General features: G+C 28.2%; 1 protein-coding gene across 6 annotated transcripts in view; it reads right to left on the bottom strand.

The window, feature by feature from the left end:
* LOC119685179 (A disintegrin and metalloproteinase with thrombospondin motifs 8-like) overlaps positions 1-12,702 on the bottom strand; it is a gene marked incomplete at its 5' end in the record, with an annotated part of 62,224 nt that extends 49,522 nt beyond the window's left edge. For all 6 annotated transcript variants that reach the window (XM_038099398.1, XM_038099402.1, XM_038099397.1 and 3 more), the window contains 1 exon segment: positions 12,601-12,702. In XM_038099398.1, coding sequence (XP_037955326.1) covers positions 12,601-12,702 — 102 coding nt within the window.
* Between the last annotated feature and the right edge of the window lie 4,832 nt (positions 12,703-17,534).

Below are 17,534 nucleotides of genomic sequence, written 5' to 3'. Positions count from 1 at the left end.
ACATTTTCTAATTAATGCAGAATAAATTTATTAAGTGTTACTAATATGAAGTCAGAGAAACAATTAGTCTAACTATTCTAACTATTCTTGAACATAGACTTGAAATAATGTTAGCTTTAGCCTTGAATCTTTCACTTTATAAATGCATTAAGAAAAAAGTAATTACAGAAGAAGATACAAATAATTAGTAAGTCTAAAATAATTACGTATTTAATTCAGCCAACAGGCACTAGTCAAATAAGTACCTAACTTAAAAATTACATGCAAAGAGGCAACCCTAATCAAACGAAGTATTGATGTCACTTAAAGAGTACTAAGCCCTCAGCATAAGTATTTCTTACGCTGAACGCAAATGCTACGAGAAGTCAACTGAAAAGGGCTTCACTATGCCAGATGCACATATAACGTAATAAAATAAGTTTTAAGTAGATTCCCTTCACTTTATATAAGCTATTGAAGTGCTTCTTAATGAAATTTATTCAAATAAGTACATTTCGAGTCATTTATAGCGGATAATCAAGGTGGCATACTTGAAAAAATTTGTTATAAAGACAACAATGGAATTAAATTTGTACAAATTGTTAAGCCTCAATGCTTAATGCTATTAATGAATAATCAGTTAATTGGGTAATTGTTGTAAATACTTAACAGTAATTGTTCATAACTAGTTCAATTTTTCCCCCTTCAGACACACTTATGATATGCCATTTGTATATATAATATAATTGTATTTCTAGCATTACAAATTTATTTTATTATACAATTATTATATACGAGTAGTAATAAAATAATTAGTTCAACTAAATGCTTGTCATTGTTTTGTTATTTAATATAAAAAGCAAAATTTTTTTTGCAAACTTGCGAGAGACAAGCAACGGACTTGACTTTTTAATTTTTGCTACTGAAGCATTTGAAACCACCATAAAACTAAACTAATTAAAATTAAATTAAGAATTGATTGGCTAATAAAGTATTAAATCAAATTAATTTCTTTTCAAGTACAAATCATAATAGCTAATATGTTAATGTGCTCATACATCATAATTTTCCCACTGTCATGTTTATTTTGTTAATGTTGGATTTCGAAAAACTTATTAAGAATCATTTTTAAAATATCAAGGCTGACTTCAAAATCAAATATCCATAATCATGTATCTTTTGTAAAAAAAAGTGTAAAAGAAACTCGTTTAACCTGGCGACATCTTCAGCAGTTTCTCAGTTTATCAAAAGCGCTGGATGAATGTTAACTTCAAGAAGTTGAAGATTGGCTACTTTGAAACAGAAAAAGGCGAAACAAGTAATTTTTTTTTCTACAGATATCTACAACAGCAAATCTCAAACAGTCCAAGACCCAGTCTAATGTCAGCGGCTACTTCATTTGTTTAATACATATGTATTTGTAACTAGATAGATGCATAAGTAACATATATAATGAATTTGTACAAATGCATGAAATACCATAAGTAAGTTCAGAAAATGTCAGTCGCACAATCATCAATAATTGCAGAAAGGGTTACAAATTATTTAAATCAGGTAATTTAATTCAAAACACTTCATGTTTGTATGAAGATAAAGTTCATATAAACTTGTTTGTTTTGAGGTTTCACAAATGAAAACTATGAAGCAGCACTTGCAGCTTCTGCTTAAATAAATTGTATTTTAAGTCATTGTAAAGCAAGAAAACATTACAGTTAGAAAGATGGTCGAAACATAAAAATGCCACGTAAAATAAACAGATTCATAGATACATGACTTGTACGTAATAGATTGCTAGATGATCTGATACAGATGGATTTGGAATTCGAATTATGAACACTTTGAGTCATTAGGTATCAAAACTTAATTCATTTTAATTTCTACACATTTTATGTCAAACAATTACAAATCAGGAATTGATGTGAACATAATGATTTCAGAGATACTACATAACATTTGTTAAGAAAGTTAAAGTGTAGATGATTTTTAAGACATATGAGATAGTTGCCCAAACTACAGCTGGAGCAATACTTATTTGAATATGACATGATCAGAGAGAGTTTCTGAAAGAACATAAGAAAAATTACTCCAGATAAAATTTAATAAATACTGCAGGCTACATATCATGAGTATAGCCAAAGGTTCAATAGGGTATAGACGACTTTAGCCCCGGATCACTCTCAGCTTTTATAACAAAATAATATCTTGATCATACATTTGAAATCAGTCTTTGCTGTATTTGGTCACCTTTCACTGCGCCAATGGTGCATGTTATAAGATTCATCCGTTTACAAACATTAGAGATAACTGTGTATATAAAAATACAAATCAAAAAAATAAAAATACAAAACTTGTTTGTACTGGAATATTGGATAATATTTGAATATTTCGTAAGATTGAAAAAATCGAACGTAAGTTACTATAACTTTTAGCAGATCTTGTAGCAGGAAATTTTTTATGGGTTTACTTTATTTATGATGGAATGAATATTGATTTTTTTATTTTGAGGACTTATTTAATTTATCGACTATTAAAGATAAAAAATGTAAGAGGGGTGATAAAAGGTGAGGAAATTTTCAAATTCAGAAATATTTTTTTAATAAAGTAAATTCTTCTGCTCACCGTATAGGTGTTTTGCATATTTCCAAATATCCATCATTAGCGGTCTTTGGAAAAATCTGTTGGATTTCCGTATACAATATTTGGGCTGCAAGTGCCAGGAAATTGAATCTTATGAACTTTAAATCTTAGGTCCGTGTGTTAACACACAAAGCCAACTCACAATTAATTCTTATCATGGGATATATAACTTTTAATGAAAAAATTTAAGAAATTATTTTTAATTAGTATTATGGAATCATATTTAATCTAATGATACTGCTGTAATTGTTGTTGTGTTATTTTATTGTAAAATTAATCTATTAAATAATGATTATTTTATTACAACTGTTGTGATTTTGATAGATGTCAAAGGCATGTTCTCGATTGTAATCGCCATCACAATACCTTTAGTCATATTAGTTAGTTATGTCGATATGTAAGTCAAGAACAGTTTTAAATCATTTTGAAACATTAATAAAGTCTTTAAGATTTTTAAGAGAAGATCAGGATTTTCCCTTTATAAAAATCAGGAAAGAAAATAATCGATAATGTTTTGTTTAGTACCAATAAGTCTATCGCGAACTTTCTGTACGCATACATGCCCATATCTTTACCATTTCGGTAGTATCATATTGATATCACATTATGCTGATTGATATAACATTGCACCATTGTTGTCGATCATATTTAGGAAATCATTGTTCTATGGACGTTCTACTTATTTTGAAATATTTCTTCGGATACGTTTATACCACTATGCATGCCCAACTTCAATTATTAAGTGTAGTAAATATTTTATTGGATTACAACGTAAAGTATCTGCTTATTATTTTAGTGATTAAGCGGCTATACTCAGCTAGTATGCAATGTTTGTAGATTGAATCATCTACAACACGTTTCTGATAAAACGATTGGAACTATCCCATCTGGATTTTTGTAAATGAAAGCCTATCTGCAAAATCTAAAATTTACAAATGCAAAAATTTAAAGCTAATTATAATCATCAGTGCATTTCCTTAAAATTGCAAATTATTGCAATTTAGAAATGCTGCATTATCACTAGTAAGCGAAATGTAACAACAATCGACACTTAATCATCAACAAACAATCAACAGCCAACAGCCAACAATCACCAATCAGCAATCAGCAATCAACAATCAACTGTTGTTGTTGACATAGAAAAGTATCTTTTAGCAAAAGACGTCAACTGTCACTTTTATCTTTGCGCGATTTTATTACGAAATCATAAAGTCGGAAAACTGAAAACTGAAAACTGAAAATAAATACGTGAGGAAAATACGGAACAAAATTATTGTTACAATTTCTTGCATGGAAAATTAAAAATTGTGCGCATGCGAACTTTGAAGTCTTCGAGTAAAAATAAAATATTGTATACGAGTATAAAAAGAGAAGAAATCTACTGGAAAAGCGTAGAGAAAGGCAAAATGAGGTAAGATTTGAATGGAAATTTTCTGTGATAGCAGATGACAGCATAACAATGCGGACAGCAAAATAGATTGCAGTATATAAGAAAAAATTATGTAAAAAAACTTTTTACAAGTTATAAAATAATATAAAATAAAAAACAAAAAATTTCTTAAAATTTTAACTTTGATCTTTAAAATATTGCAGGCTTTGCAACAAACAAGATAGGTATACTGCACATTTCTCTGCAACAATGTTTAGATAATTGTGTTATGTAAAGTGCAGCTTGCTTATGTTGCAATGGAATAAATCTGATAATCTACTTATTAATTTTAAGTAAATAAAATCTACGGCCACAAAAATTAATGATTAATTTTCGTTTCATCTCGGCTTTCATACGAAATTCTCTGTTTCTTGTGTTTATATGGCTTTTGTTTGTTTCTAGTTTTTATTGTTTGATGTTGTGGTTGAGCATATTTAAAATGCTCATTAAGGCCGCGTAATAAATTATTTTGAAAATATTCTTAATTTTTAAGGTTGTGTGGTGTTAACCTTAGTGTTTTTTTTGTATTTTTTGCCGGTATGTTATATAATCAGCATTAATCAAGTTTTAAGTTTTTTTAAGCTTTTATTAATTTTAAGTAATCATTTTTATGCATTAACTAAAAGTCTTCAGCTGCTACTGTCAGACGCTTCATTTAATTCACAATCAGAGCTGCGTGTAAAGTATACATTTTAGGCATTTAAAATTATAAATTAATTAAAAGCAATAAATAATGCTCACTTAAATCTAAATATATTTAGAACGCACGTAAATATTCTACGCATATTAATATCAACTTCGTCAACAAAAAATTCTTTCATTTGATATGGACTTTTCTAATATTTCGTGATTAGACTGTGATTTTACTGCACTAATTTACATATAGGGCATCAAACGTACAACAAGGGCTCTACATATAACAATTAATTTTAGCAACTGGGTGTAGTTCAGGTGTAAGCTTGCCATTTTCATTAATTTTTACTAATAAATCAGTGCTACTCAGAGAATGTACTACTAAGAGGGCGAAAATCGGTCCATTAACTCGATTCGCCGATTTAATTCCCATTTGGGTTTGCGGTCATGGAAACATTGAAGCTAACAATTTAACCCGACTTAGTAATTTTATGCATATCTCTCTGGAGAAACCGGTTAATGATTATCTGAGGATCATTAAGGGAATATAATGAGCATATTCTATATATTATATCAGTATATATAGTCTTCAGGAGCGCAAGAAAGCTATAAAGACTGAATTTTTTTTGCAAATAATATAATATTGAAATGGGAAATTATTGTGAACTATGAGAAACAAACGATCATCTGCTTATAAGACATTGCAGAATAAGAATACTTTTAAGTTCAATTTTTATATTTTTATTTTTTCAGTTTTGCATTACAATTTATTTCTAATGTCATTTTAACATTGAGTCTCATTCGCTGACAAAGATTTCTAGTCATAGCTAGTTTAAATATTTAAATATAGTTTAAATATACTGCAGAAGACTTGATGTCTCCTTAAACTTTACAATCATCTTGACAATTCGACAAATTAGAGGTTTAATAATTATTCTGTTTTACTAAACAATTTAGTGTTGTTGTATTTCGATGCCTTGTTGATCAATTTTATAAAAATGAATGCATCTATTGTTACTAACCTAAAAATCTACACCGGTAGAATAACTCTATTGGATAACATGGATATTTTTCTGATTATTTTTATAAAGCATATTAAACAGTTATACTTTATAATCAATTAATCATATTACTTATAGTGACAATATTAATAGAGAATGATATCATTATTGTGATAAATTAACATTTGTGCACATTAATTAGAACTCTATAGAATTAATCTGTAATACACGTATTCCATAATAAAGAAATTTCAATATAATTATGCTTCTATAGAAATAATAAATTATTAAAAAAATTATTTAAAAATTGCTTAAATTGGCATATTAACAATGCTCTTCTTCTGTAGTCACTAAATTTTCTTTATATTTAATTATTTTTATAAAAAGACAAAGCTTGGATGTACTTAATTACAAGTTATATCGTATTTACTACAGTATATTTAAATAAGAATATATAAGGTTCTAAATCCTACAAGTAAAATCGTAACCCATAGTTTAGGTACAATCTGACTTTTATTATTTCTCGCTCACTTAAAAGCGAAAAACTTACGAAATTTCATACTAAATTTAATTTCATGTTTAGTAGATATAATTACCAACATTTTATCAGATGTACGAGCACAATTCTAACCTTCCATTACAGGGGTCTCTGATGTGTTCGTGTACGAGTATTAACCTTTTGTACGCAAGCGTGCGCACAACGCATGCGTGTCGGCAACAATTAGTCGGCTTAAGGTTAAAGAAAAACATTGTAAGAAATAATATGTTTAAAAATTGAAAAATCATTTAACTACCAGCAAAATGCAATTAAACCAACAAATTTATTACTGCAATATTGTAGCTTTGCAGTTAAATTCCAACATCAAAACCAAATTTTTTGTAGACAGTACAATAACGCCCATTATTTTGACTTGGGTTTTAACTTCAAGCCACACGTGTATTATCAACACATATTCAAAATTATTTAAATAGAAACAAACAAAGATATATAACTTGCTAATTTGCTAAATGTGAGAAGCAGTACAGTATAGATTTGATTTTAAAAAAATTCGACAAGTGTATCCATATTCAAAATGAATAGAAGATTATTGGGATTATTAATCTCTTATTCTGTGAAAGACTATTTGAAATTTATGGTTTTGACAATTAGTAAAATATATAATATTAACTGTGTATATTAAGGTCTTCTGTTGCTATACGCCCGGCAGTTCTTCAAATTTTGTCTCTAAGGGTTTTAAATTAATCACTTTAGACATAAAATCTTGAAAAAGAATTTTCTGAGCCTTTAAGCGCATGCACTCTCCAGCTCACTTTAAAATCTAAGGCAAGTTTTTGATATTTGATGAACTTGTTAAGTTTCAATTCAACCGTACTTAATTTCGGGAGGATAAAATGTGGAATTTGAGATTGTTGCTGATAAGAGGATTGTCAGTTTGATTTGGACTATTCCCTAGTGCACAATACAGATATGTTTAAAGAGTTATATTCAGTTAAAGATGGTGTAAAAGCGAAAGTAAGAAACAGAGAGTGAGAAAGAGACGTATATAAGTAATATTTTTTTAAAATATACTGTTATGTACTGTTATTTTAGCGTTTCGTAGTTGTTATATTGCTTATGACATCTAAGAATTTTTAAGTTTAAAACATACAAAAACAATTTTACGATTTTGTCGGTAGCAAACTAAATATGTCATCGTTCATTCATGTTATTGATTCTAAAGCTACAAATACAATTTCGTTATTATAATAGGTCTGTTCCACGAGCTAAATTCAAACCAAAACAGCTGATTCACACATCAACACAAATTTTACTTGAAATAAAATGTACGAGTAAAGTCTGTGTAGCATTTTCAAATTTCAACAGGGATGTTACGCTCTCTGATGCTCTCATTTACTCGAAAATTTGCTGATGGAACGTGCTTGCATATATAATACACAGAGTTGCTCAAAGTTACTAGCTACTCGTAGTAACAGACCTACTCGTGAAACAGACCTAATAAGATGATGTAAAATCTTTCAGTTCATATATTATACATTTTTTTAATTAAATGTGTTTTTAAATTTAGATATATAACAAATACAATAATTATTTAAAAAAAAAGTTATTAATGGTCAAAATACATAGTTACTTTTACACAGCGATCACTGTATGTAATTCATTTATAGCTCTTTGAGCATTTCAAGTAAATTTTCTACTGTTTGCAACATTTGCCGCATCAGCAACATTAACAGCTGCTACAGAAGCTGCGCTGATTGACGATTGCGTAATTTTGAAAATTTTGCTGTTTTTATTGATGATCTTTTATCTCTTCAACTTTTGCTTTCGATTGAATTTTTGTAGTTACTTTTTGTTTTAAATTCCATTTATTATGTTTGTTGTGTGTTGAATGCACACATAAAAAGATAAAATCTTAAAATGTATTTTGATGAAAACCCCTTAAAATGTTGCTTCTGTGTATCTTTGCTATCTTCTGCGTATTAATTTTTTTTATTGGTTCATCTCATTTCATATGTCTATAATCATAAATTTTTCAGTCGTAAGGTCAAATATCAAAATGTTAGCAAATATACAATGTTGAATTTCATAAATTTTTAATTTAACCAAAGTGGCATTTTTATAGCTTTTTACGTGATTATCTATGTCTATAAAGTTTATACTTACTCGTATAGTTTCGATAGAAGTAGTACGTATTTGCTACTTCAAAACGCAAGACACAACAGTTATAATTATGATATTGGCAGCAATATAATAATAAGCAACATAACAGTAACAATGCTACCAAGAAGTAACAGCAACAGCAACCAAAGGCAATTATTATTTCTTCTGAAATTGTTGCCGCCGCCGCTAACCAATGTGTAAATGTTGCAACTGGCAAGCAAAAGTGTTGCATTAGCAATTCTTATTTTTTGGGACACACTTGGTCAAAAGTTTAAACAACTTTTTTAACTCTTTAACCTTTCAACGCCTTGTCTGATTACATACTGATATGCACAAGTAAACATCAATATGTATATTCTATCAATTGCATCTAAGATATTTCCTGAGGCTGTTGTATATGCAGTTCTGATGATGCGCATTCTTATGTGGATATCGTTTTTGAATATAAATTCACTGCAACAGCAAATGCCAAATATCTCGTTTTACTGACCTTAATTGTGATATTTTAATTTAAAATTTGAAGACGGTCAGTTTTAGATGAGAGTTTGCTATGAAATGATTTACAGTGTACATTATGATTTATAACTTCTTTCAAATATATGCTAACTAAATTGTTAAAACACATAAGTATATACTAAAAATTATGTAAATACTTTATAATCCTTAACTTTGTTATTATTGCTTTACTAGTTTCCACTACTACATATCTATTTTAGAGTTATATTAGAATATAAATGTATGTTAACAGGATAATTATATGATTCCGCTATTAAATTTAGTGTTTTTAAGAAAATACTATAATTTAGCTTTTTGTGTAAACATCAAATAATAAAAGATTTTCTCTTTATTCAATTTAAATTTAATTTTTTAATAAATTTGAGTCTTGTGTAAGATTGCAAAACATTGCAAATTGCTTTATTAACTCCATAGTAACATAAAAATAAAATTGGTGTGAGTGTTTACAAAAATATTAAAAATGAATTTTTTATTTTTTATAAAGGAAAAACGTATCTGGTAAGATTTAACTTAATAACTTCCAACGTAAGTTTTGTTGTGATCAGTTTAAGTCACAACAAAACTGCTTTCATGTGGCACACCTGGTTAATAAACTAAGTGTCCCATCCCCATAAAGTTAAGTTTGAGTTGTGCTCTATGTCACGTAAAACCAATCGTCAGTGAAGGAGGTGATGAATCTTCATCACCAGTGAATGACTTAAAATTTTGAAGATTTTGGTAAATGAAATACGGACCATAATATTTTCTTAGAATGTACGGACCCTCGATACAGCATGTACATGTATCCAACTGATGGCAGTTGAGGGCTGTGAGGCTGACATCTAACAAATGTGATAAACAATACATCTTTACCTATTTAACTAATTTTATCGTCAAAGAAACTATAACTTATAAAGCATGATTAGAATTTTGTCTAAAATATCTTTTGTATAAGGCAATAAAAAGTTCAATTATGAATATGAAAATGGAGTAATCAAGGTACCTTTTTATATTTACAAAGATATATATTTATATTTGCACTTACTAAGAACACCAAACTAGTTGACAGGTCGTGCTAAAATTGCATAACAATTAGTTTTGCTATCAACTTAAAGCAATATTTCGATTATTTTAGCATAGTAATTAGTTGCAACAATGCCAACTTGCAATAAAAATTTATTTTTTACTTGTGGGTTTTCCCCAACAAATTAAAGTTCTTATAAAATTTTATTATAATTGTAAAATAGTTTTATGCGAATCGCTGAAGTTTTTACTCTCGTATGTTCTATACTTGAACATTGAAAATTCGGACTCACATGGGCCTAAGCCTTAGCTCTGTCAATTCCTCAAAGTAGAAATCTTCCAAAGAGTTAATTTTTAATTTGAAGTTAATTTTTTGTTAGACAAAAGTTGTATAATTAAAAAGTTGTTATTATTATTACTTATAAAAATAAAGCAAAGAGAGAGAAATGCCTTCTTTGGAGAAAGTTGGACTGAATGTATACTTTAATGAAAAGTTGATATGAACTTAGAAAAATAACCAAATTTTTTAACAATGTCTCTATAAATATAATGTTTGGTTCACTTTGCAGACGTGAAGATTTTTTCTCATCAAATGCCTGGAACTTTTTTGGGTTCGAAAAAAACTGTACTCATTAAAATACTTTGAACAATATATTCCTTAGGCTCCAAAATATTATACTCGTTCAACTCACTTGAATACGTATTAACATTTTTCTGTGGTTTCATCTATAATTAAATTATATTATGTAAACGTAATAAATATCTGATAACCTTCAGCTAAAAAGTGTTTTTAAGTATAAATGGCTTATTTATAGCGCCCTTTACATAAATGAAAATAGCAACCGGCCAATTAGTCAATTAGCAGAATAAGCTACCAGTTTATAATTAACCGACAGTCGGTCACGCCTTTGAGATAATTTAGCGCATGATTAGAAAATCGTTATTACACAACACTTATCTTTTAATCTCTAAAAGCATTAATTTAAAATCAGCAACGATTAATGAATTGAGCTAAAATAAGTATCTCAACTATTTGAAGTGATTTAACTTATGACGCACAGTTAAAAACTTCGACTAGTTCCGAAAAGCATAACGAGTATATAATAGCACCGAGAAAATTACGTGTTAAAAGCATTTTGAACACCAATTCTTATTACGAGTGTTTCATTAAAACTGCTTGAGTTGATGAAAGAATCAAACTATAAACTTAAGTGCGACAAAAGATAAAAGACGCAAGAATGTAGAATTTGCCTTGAAATTATAATTTCCACCTCAATTTGAATATTTATTGTATCTGAACTTTTTTCGCACGAAATCGCTTTGTTTTTCTCTGAAGACAAAATAATTTAAATTAAATTTATAATTTTCAAATTACAAGTTTTGCTGCAAAAGTAGAGTAAGTATTTAATACAAAATTTGCATAAATAATTTTAATTGTAACAATTTTCACATTGAAAAATTGGTCAAGGTATGAATGAGTTCAAAATGAATTTATTTCTTGGCTTCTTAATATTTTCAGGCGGTGCTTTGAAGCTCTTAAATGAGTGGTTCTCTTAGTGGGGGCTTGGGCAGTGTAGTATGACTATTGTACCGCTGGGAGTAATGCTACTCTTACAATTTAAGTAGTGCAGAATAACAAAAGAGCCATAAATCATAGCAACTAAAAAAGTTGCTGAGTAATATACAATATTAAGAAAATAAAATAAATATCAAATTGTTTATAAATTCTTTGTAAATTCTTGATAAATGTTTACTTCCCACCAGTTGCACTAGTTTTTTATTTTAACTGGATCAAATCCAAATTCCAAGCTGACCACAGAAGAATTACACAGAGTAACCACAAAATTGCATTGCTGCAGATATTTGTAAACAATTAAATATTTGTTTAAATAAAAAAAAGAATAAAAAACTATTTTATACACAAAAAAATACTAACAAGACTAAAGTCACTATTAGCAGTGCAGTTAAACCGATTTTATTAAGCAAAAAAAATCTTACAACAACACACCAAACGGCATTAAGAGATTATAAGTGAGTTTTTTTTTGTGGATTTTAGTCTATTTACCGCTTAAGCTTGACCGCGTATTACAGTGGAAAAATCTAAGATTTTGCCTTACCGACTGAAATCTTGTTCTTCGGTTACACCTGATTTGGATTTTGACATCATCGTTAATGCATTAACATTGCACTTCGGAATTCTTGGCCTTTGAAGGTCACCTCAATCAAACAAACAAGATTTCATTAAGATTTTTGGCATGTCTTTTTCATAATCCAAGCTTTATAAGACACACTGACCTTGTATCTTGAGAACCATGCAAGTAGTAATGAATACCTACTATATATAAAAATGATTAAAAAGTGGTTGGATATATAAAAATCTTTTTAATTTTTTTCAAACAGAATAATATTTTTTTGCATTTAAGTAAAATAGAAATATTAAGAAATAAATTGATTTAAAAAATTAAAAAATAATTTCATGAAATGTAATATTAGTTTGTACGAAGTTTTTATATACCTATATATATATGTTATATATTATATATTATATACTGTTTTTGAATTATGTTTACCTTTAATTGACAATTTTTATATATCATCTTTAAGTAATTGAAAACTGCTTACAACAAAAACAAATAAAATTTGTTTTTAAAAACTAATAATTAATAACCTATTAACTTTTTTTTGAGACAAACTTGTCCAACTTAAGTATTGTGTGTTAATTAATATAAAAAAGTTAAACTCACCATGACTAAATCACCAGTTTCGCCATGACGCCGCATTAATATTGCAGCCATATTTTCTTCATCCTGAAAAACTTCTCCGATTTGTTCTGAAGATTGTGCACTCTGCAAAGAATAATAGAAGAGTTTAAAATTACTTAAAATCAAGTTTAAATATATATTAAAAAAGAAATACAAAATTTTCTGTAAAATTCAAATGATAGTTTATATTTATATACAAAGAGTTGATTGGTTTAATTGGATTTGCTCGGGAGTTTTATCCCAAATTTTTTAAATTCCTTGATAAAATTGTTTTAATTTAATTTACATTTTAGTAAAATTTGTACCTTGAATGAAATTTATTGTTGTAGGTATAAAAACTGCATTGCAAAAGTGTATGTCATATAAAAATGATAGATTACTCGAGCATACAGCCAATGGAATAGCTTCAAGAAACGAAGAGTAAAGTATTCTCAAATGACCGTGGTCCACGATCAATTTTTAACACAAATACCTTTCTGTAATGAACAAAAATGCATTTCTACATACTATACTTGATTGCACCACGCAGCGATTAATTGTTGTAAACGCAAGTAATTTGAGGAGATGGGTTTCTTCAGTGGGTTTCTGCAGTTTTTTTAAGGTGCCTGTTGCTATATGTTTAAGGCGATATGCAAAAATATTATTATTATTAGGCTAGTTGCTTGTGAATAAATTTGATTCGCTTGTAGAAAGCTAATATTGTTGTTGAACTTATACAACATTTAGTTGAATTAGGATCTATACTCGGTAGAAACTTATTATTTCCATGATATCTTAAGTTCCAAACAAACGTTCAATTGCTGATGATTTACAAAAAATAAAATAGCCTCTTTGCTGCTTCAGAACATTTATTGAAAACCACTGCCAATAAAACGAACAATGTACGGCATTTGAGTGTCAGTTTTGACAGTTGCTTTTGCTTTGGGATTCAATTAAATTTTTTGCACCAAACATGTCAGCCAACTCCATATGTCTCACTGTAGTGTTTTGTGCATATCAATTAATTGGCAGAACGAATGTTTCACTCTAAGTGTGGTTTATATGCAGCAGTTTAGGCCTTATATGAAATCATAATGTCCACGGCAGCGGGGTAGCCACGACCAATTTTAACAGCAAACAAACATACAAAAATGAAAAGAACTGCCAATTGTGATTAATGTTATTATTCAATAGTTTTGACGCCTCAGCGTGTGCGTCCGTGGTTAATCGAAGTTTTTAATTTGGCCATGAACGACTAAGCTTTTGTTTTGGTTTTTAATTTTAACAAAAAAATTTTGGATTGTTTCAGTTTTGCTTGATGTTTTATGGAAAAAAATTTTGATTTTATTACTTTTCATGTAGTACAGTGCATTAAAAATTTATTGAACATAAAAATGCATTAATTGATATTGAAAAAAGCATCTACGGTATACTGAGAGTTTTATAATTATGTACGAAAATATATGTTAATATTATTTCAACTACATCGAGTTATTAAATAGAATAAAAGATATATTCCATTTGTATATATTACTATTTTATTATTATTAGTAAGTTACTAAATCATATTGCTTTTATTTCGATTAAGATGTGTACGACATTTATTAGTTGACAGTATTCATTGTATTACATAAAAATATTTAATTACTAGTAGTGTATATTAAAGAAAAATAATTATTTTTTTATATATTATAAGCTCTACATTTATAAAATACATATTTGAAAATGATTTATCGTTTTTAAGTGTTTAAGGAAAATCTTTTATTATAAGCAAAATCTAAAGCAACTGTATATAGATAAGCTTTCTGAAACTGTTATTTACTCAATTAAGGTTTCAGAGTGAGGAAATTATAATATTACATTTGTAAGACTATCAGAACAATATTAACTCTGCTACTAATAAATTTGAGCACTTCAGAACCTGAACTTAATAGAATCTTAACTCAAATAAATGGCATAAGATTAAAAAATGATTCAAAAGGAGACAAAAATAGTGCTGTATTGCTTTTCCAAAAACTATAAGTAATCTTGATTATATAGTTATACATAAAAGTAGAATAATTCTTTAAAAAACAATCTACTTGAAATGCTCAATTACAAAAAAAATATTTGTTAAAATTTTAAAAGGAAACTTTGGTGTATACCCTCGTATTCTTTAAATAATCAATGACAAAATATATAAAATAAAATTTAATTGACTGTGCAATTATTCGTTTCAATGTGGCAAATGCACTTGTTGCTTTGAACTTAATCCATATTGGATTTCTCTGTCTCAAGCAACAATATTCAAGGTTGCCTCTGTCATTCATTCCAGTTGTTTGGTCTCAACCAAGAATCAAGTACCAAGAATTGAAAACAAATGTAGAAGCACCAACAGACGCCATAACAAGAGCAACTGCAGCAGAGATCGTAACACCAATAAACCATAACAAATAAAATGAATTAAAAGTATTTTTACTTGTAAATTTTATGGTTTACTCTTAATCTGTAGCAAAACATTCATGTCAACATGTTTCGCGGTCATGTGCGTCGTCAACGCCAGCGGCCAGCAACATTTGTTGCTAGCGTTGTGTTGGTGGATACACAATGTAAAATAATGTAAAATTGAATTTAGTTTCATTATGTTTTGATTTTGAGTGTTTTAATTTGTTAAACTAAGCATGATTAATTTCAAAATATGTATGTATTAGACCATATATATAAGTATGTAATAATATATATTTCTGATTGTAAATTGAATACTTTAAATATTTATAAAATCTTAAAAAAAATGGCCAACTTTTTGCATCAATGTCAGTTGTGTTAGGCCAACGCGTTTGCATGCGCCTCATGTCACAAATTTTAAATTTATTAACGATTTCAGTTTCATTTCAAAATAGTAGTGAATTAATCATTTCATAAATAAATAAGAATTTTTATCAAAGAAGGTCGTCGATTGAAAATTAATAAAATTGTAGATAAAATTGCTAAAGGCCGGTTTTGAAAAATCAAGTCCATTCAAGTTGATGTTGCAGAATTTAAATTATATTTAAAAATAAAAATACAAATAAATCTTAAATTTTAGTATTGAGTATAAAATCTTTTGAGTTTATAAAACAATATATGAAATAATATAAAATTAACTGAAATATTTCCAACACTTTTAAGTGATACGAGTATAACGACTCTCAGTTTTTCTAAACCCAAATTTAATAACAATTTAATGATGCTTTATTCTTCCATAAGCCCTATTGGGTCTGATAATGGAAACCGTGACCAGAGGTAGAAATCATCAGATGTTAACGTTCACTGCAAAATAAAATACATAATACACATACATAGGATTATGTGCGTGTATAACAGAGATAGACGATTACAATGTCTGTAATTTAGACAAGCTAACAAACCATTAGCGCATTAACAGACAATGACAAAGACGTTGCGCGTCGACCGGTGCCAATACTGAAACGCTGCTGATAAGCGTGGGAGGTAGGAAGGTGGTAAAATTGTTTGTTCAAAATTGTTACGCATATGCCATGTTAAATAGACAAATGAGCGATTAACTCAATTTGATATGCTTTAGCCTGTGCTGATTTACGTCGACTTGGCTTGACTTCGGCGAAGTAACAATCGCTTGATGTGCTTGTTGGTAATGACAGTCAAAACAGAAACAGAAACAGAAAGTATGTAAATATTATTTAATTTTTTGAAACTTTTTTCACTTTTTCACTATTTTTAATGAATTTTTTATTGCTTATTTAAGAGTGACAAAAGTACTTTTTAAATGACACATGCTCTATTGCTCACATGAGCTGCACAAATGGCTTGAAGATGAATGCCAAGGTTTTTTCCATTTAACGCATATGTTAATACCTTTAATTGACTATGAGTAAATTATAGCTTATTGAAATTTGATTTAAATGAAGTTTTTGGTGAATGTACTTCGTACACCCAAGTAATTACTTTTATGTAAATCATTTTTCAGCACATCAGCCATAAAAGCGCACTTTTCTACATTAGCCTTAAGCTTATTTTCAATTAAAAACCTGTAGTCTTTAGTAGGCTGACTCTCTAATATATAAAATAAATGAAGTTGCTAATGTTGTGAAAGTCAATTGATTTTATTTCTTTGTAATGTGTTTTCGTTGCTTTTTTGATTAAAACTGCAATATTTTAAATTCGACTTAGTTACTTAACTTTTTTTTATAAGATCGTTATCAAATTAACCTCAAACCAAGTTCGTTGCTTAAGTCTTTCTTTTGTTTTCATAACAAACAAATACGGAAACTTATTTCCCTTTCTTGTGTATACTTATTTGTTTTTGTATTTAGTTATTAGTTGCAAAGTGTTTATTTACTTTCATTTTTGTTTACTTTATTGTTTGTTGAAAAAATAATTTTTTATTTTTGTTTATTTTGTGATGTTTTATAACCGCAAAATTTTTTTAAGTTTTTAGGAGAGTAATACCTCAAATGGTATCCACCCACGCATGAAAAGTAACAGTTAATTTTTTATATGTATCTGAAATTTATTAGCCGGGCGTAAATAATGAAACAGTTTAGGTAATTTGTACAAAATTGGCATATGTGCTTTATAAAAAATAATATATAAAAAAAATTTTTTTTATATTTTATTTTAACTTATCGCATAAGTATAATGAGTAAGATAAGTTTAATCTGATAAGAGAGCGCTAAGTAGATGAAATTGTAATAAGTATGCATTTCAAATTGTATCAGTTTATTCCATATAATAATAAGTGCCAAAAATTAGTTAAGTTAGTTAGTTAACTTAAACAAAGAGTTGAACCGTTCGCTAACTATTAAGAAAACTATGGAGATAATCAGTAGATGTGAGAAAAAACAAATTACTTTACAATAGTCATTTAAATATTCAAAACAATCACATAATTGAATTTATAATCCTATTAACATAATTGCAACCAAAGCACATTTAAATTG

Source organism: Teleopsis dalmanni, chromosome 2, assembly GCF_002237135.1.
Source record: "Teleopsis dalmanni isolate 2A chromosome 2, ASM223713v2, whole genome shotgun sequence".
NCBI lineage: Eukaryota > Metazoa > Arthropoda > Insecta > Diptera > Diopsidae > Teleopsis > Teleopsis dalmanni.
This window is presented reverse-complemented; position numbering and strand designations above follow the sequence as displayed.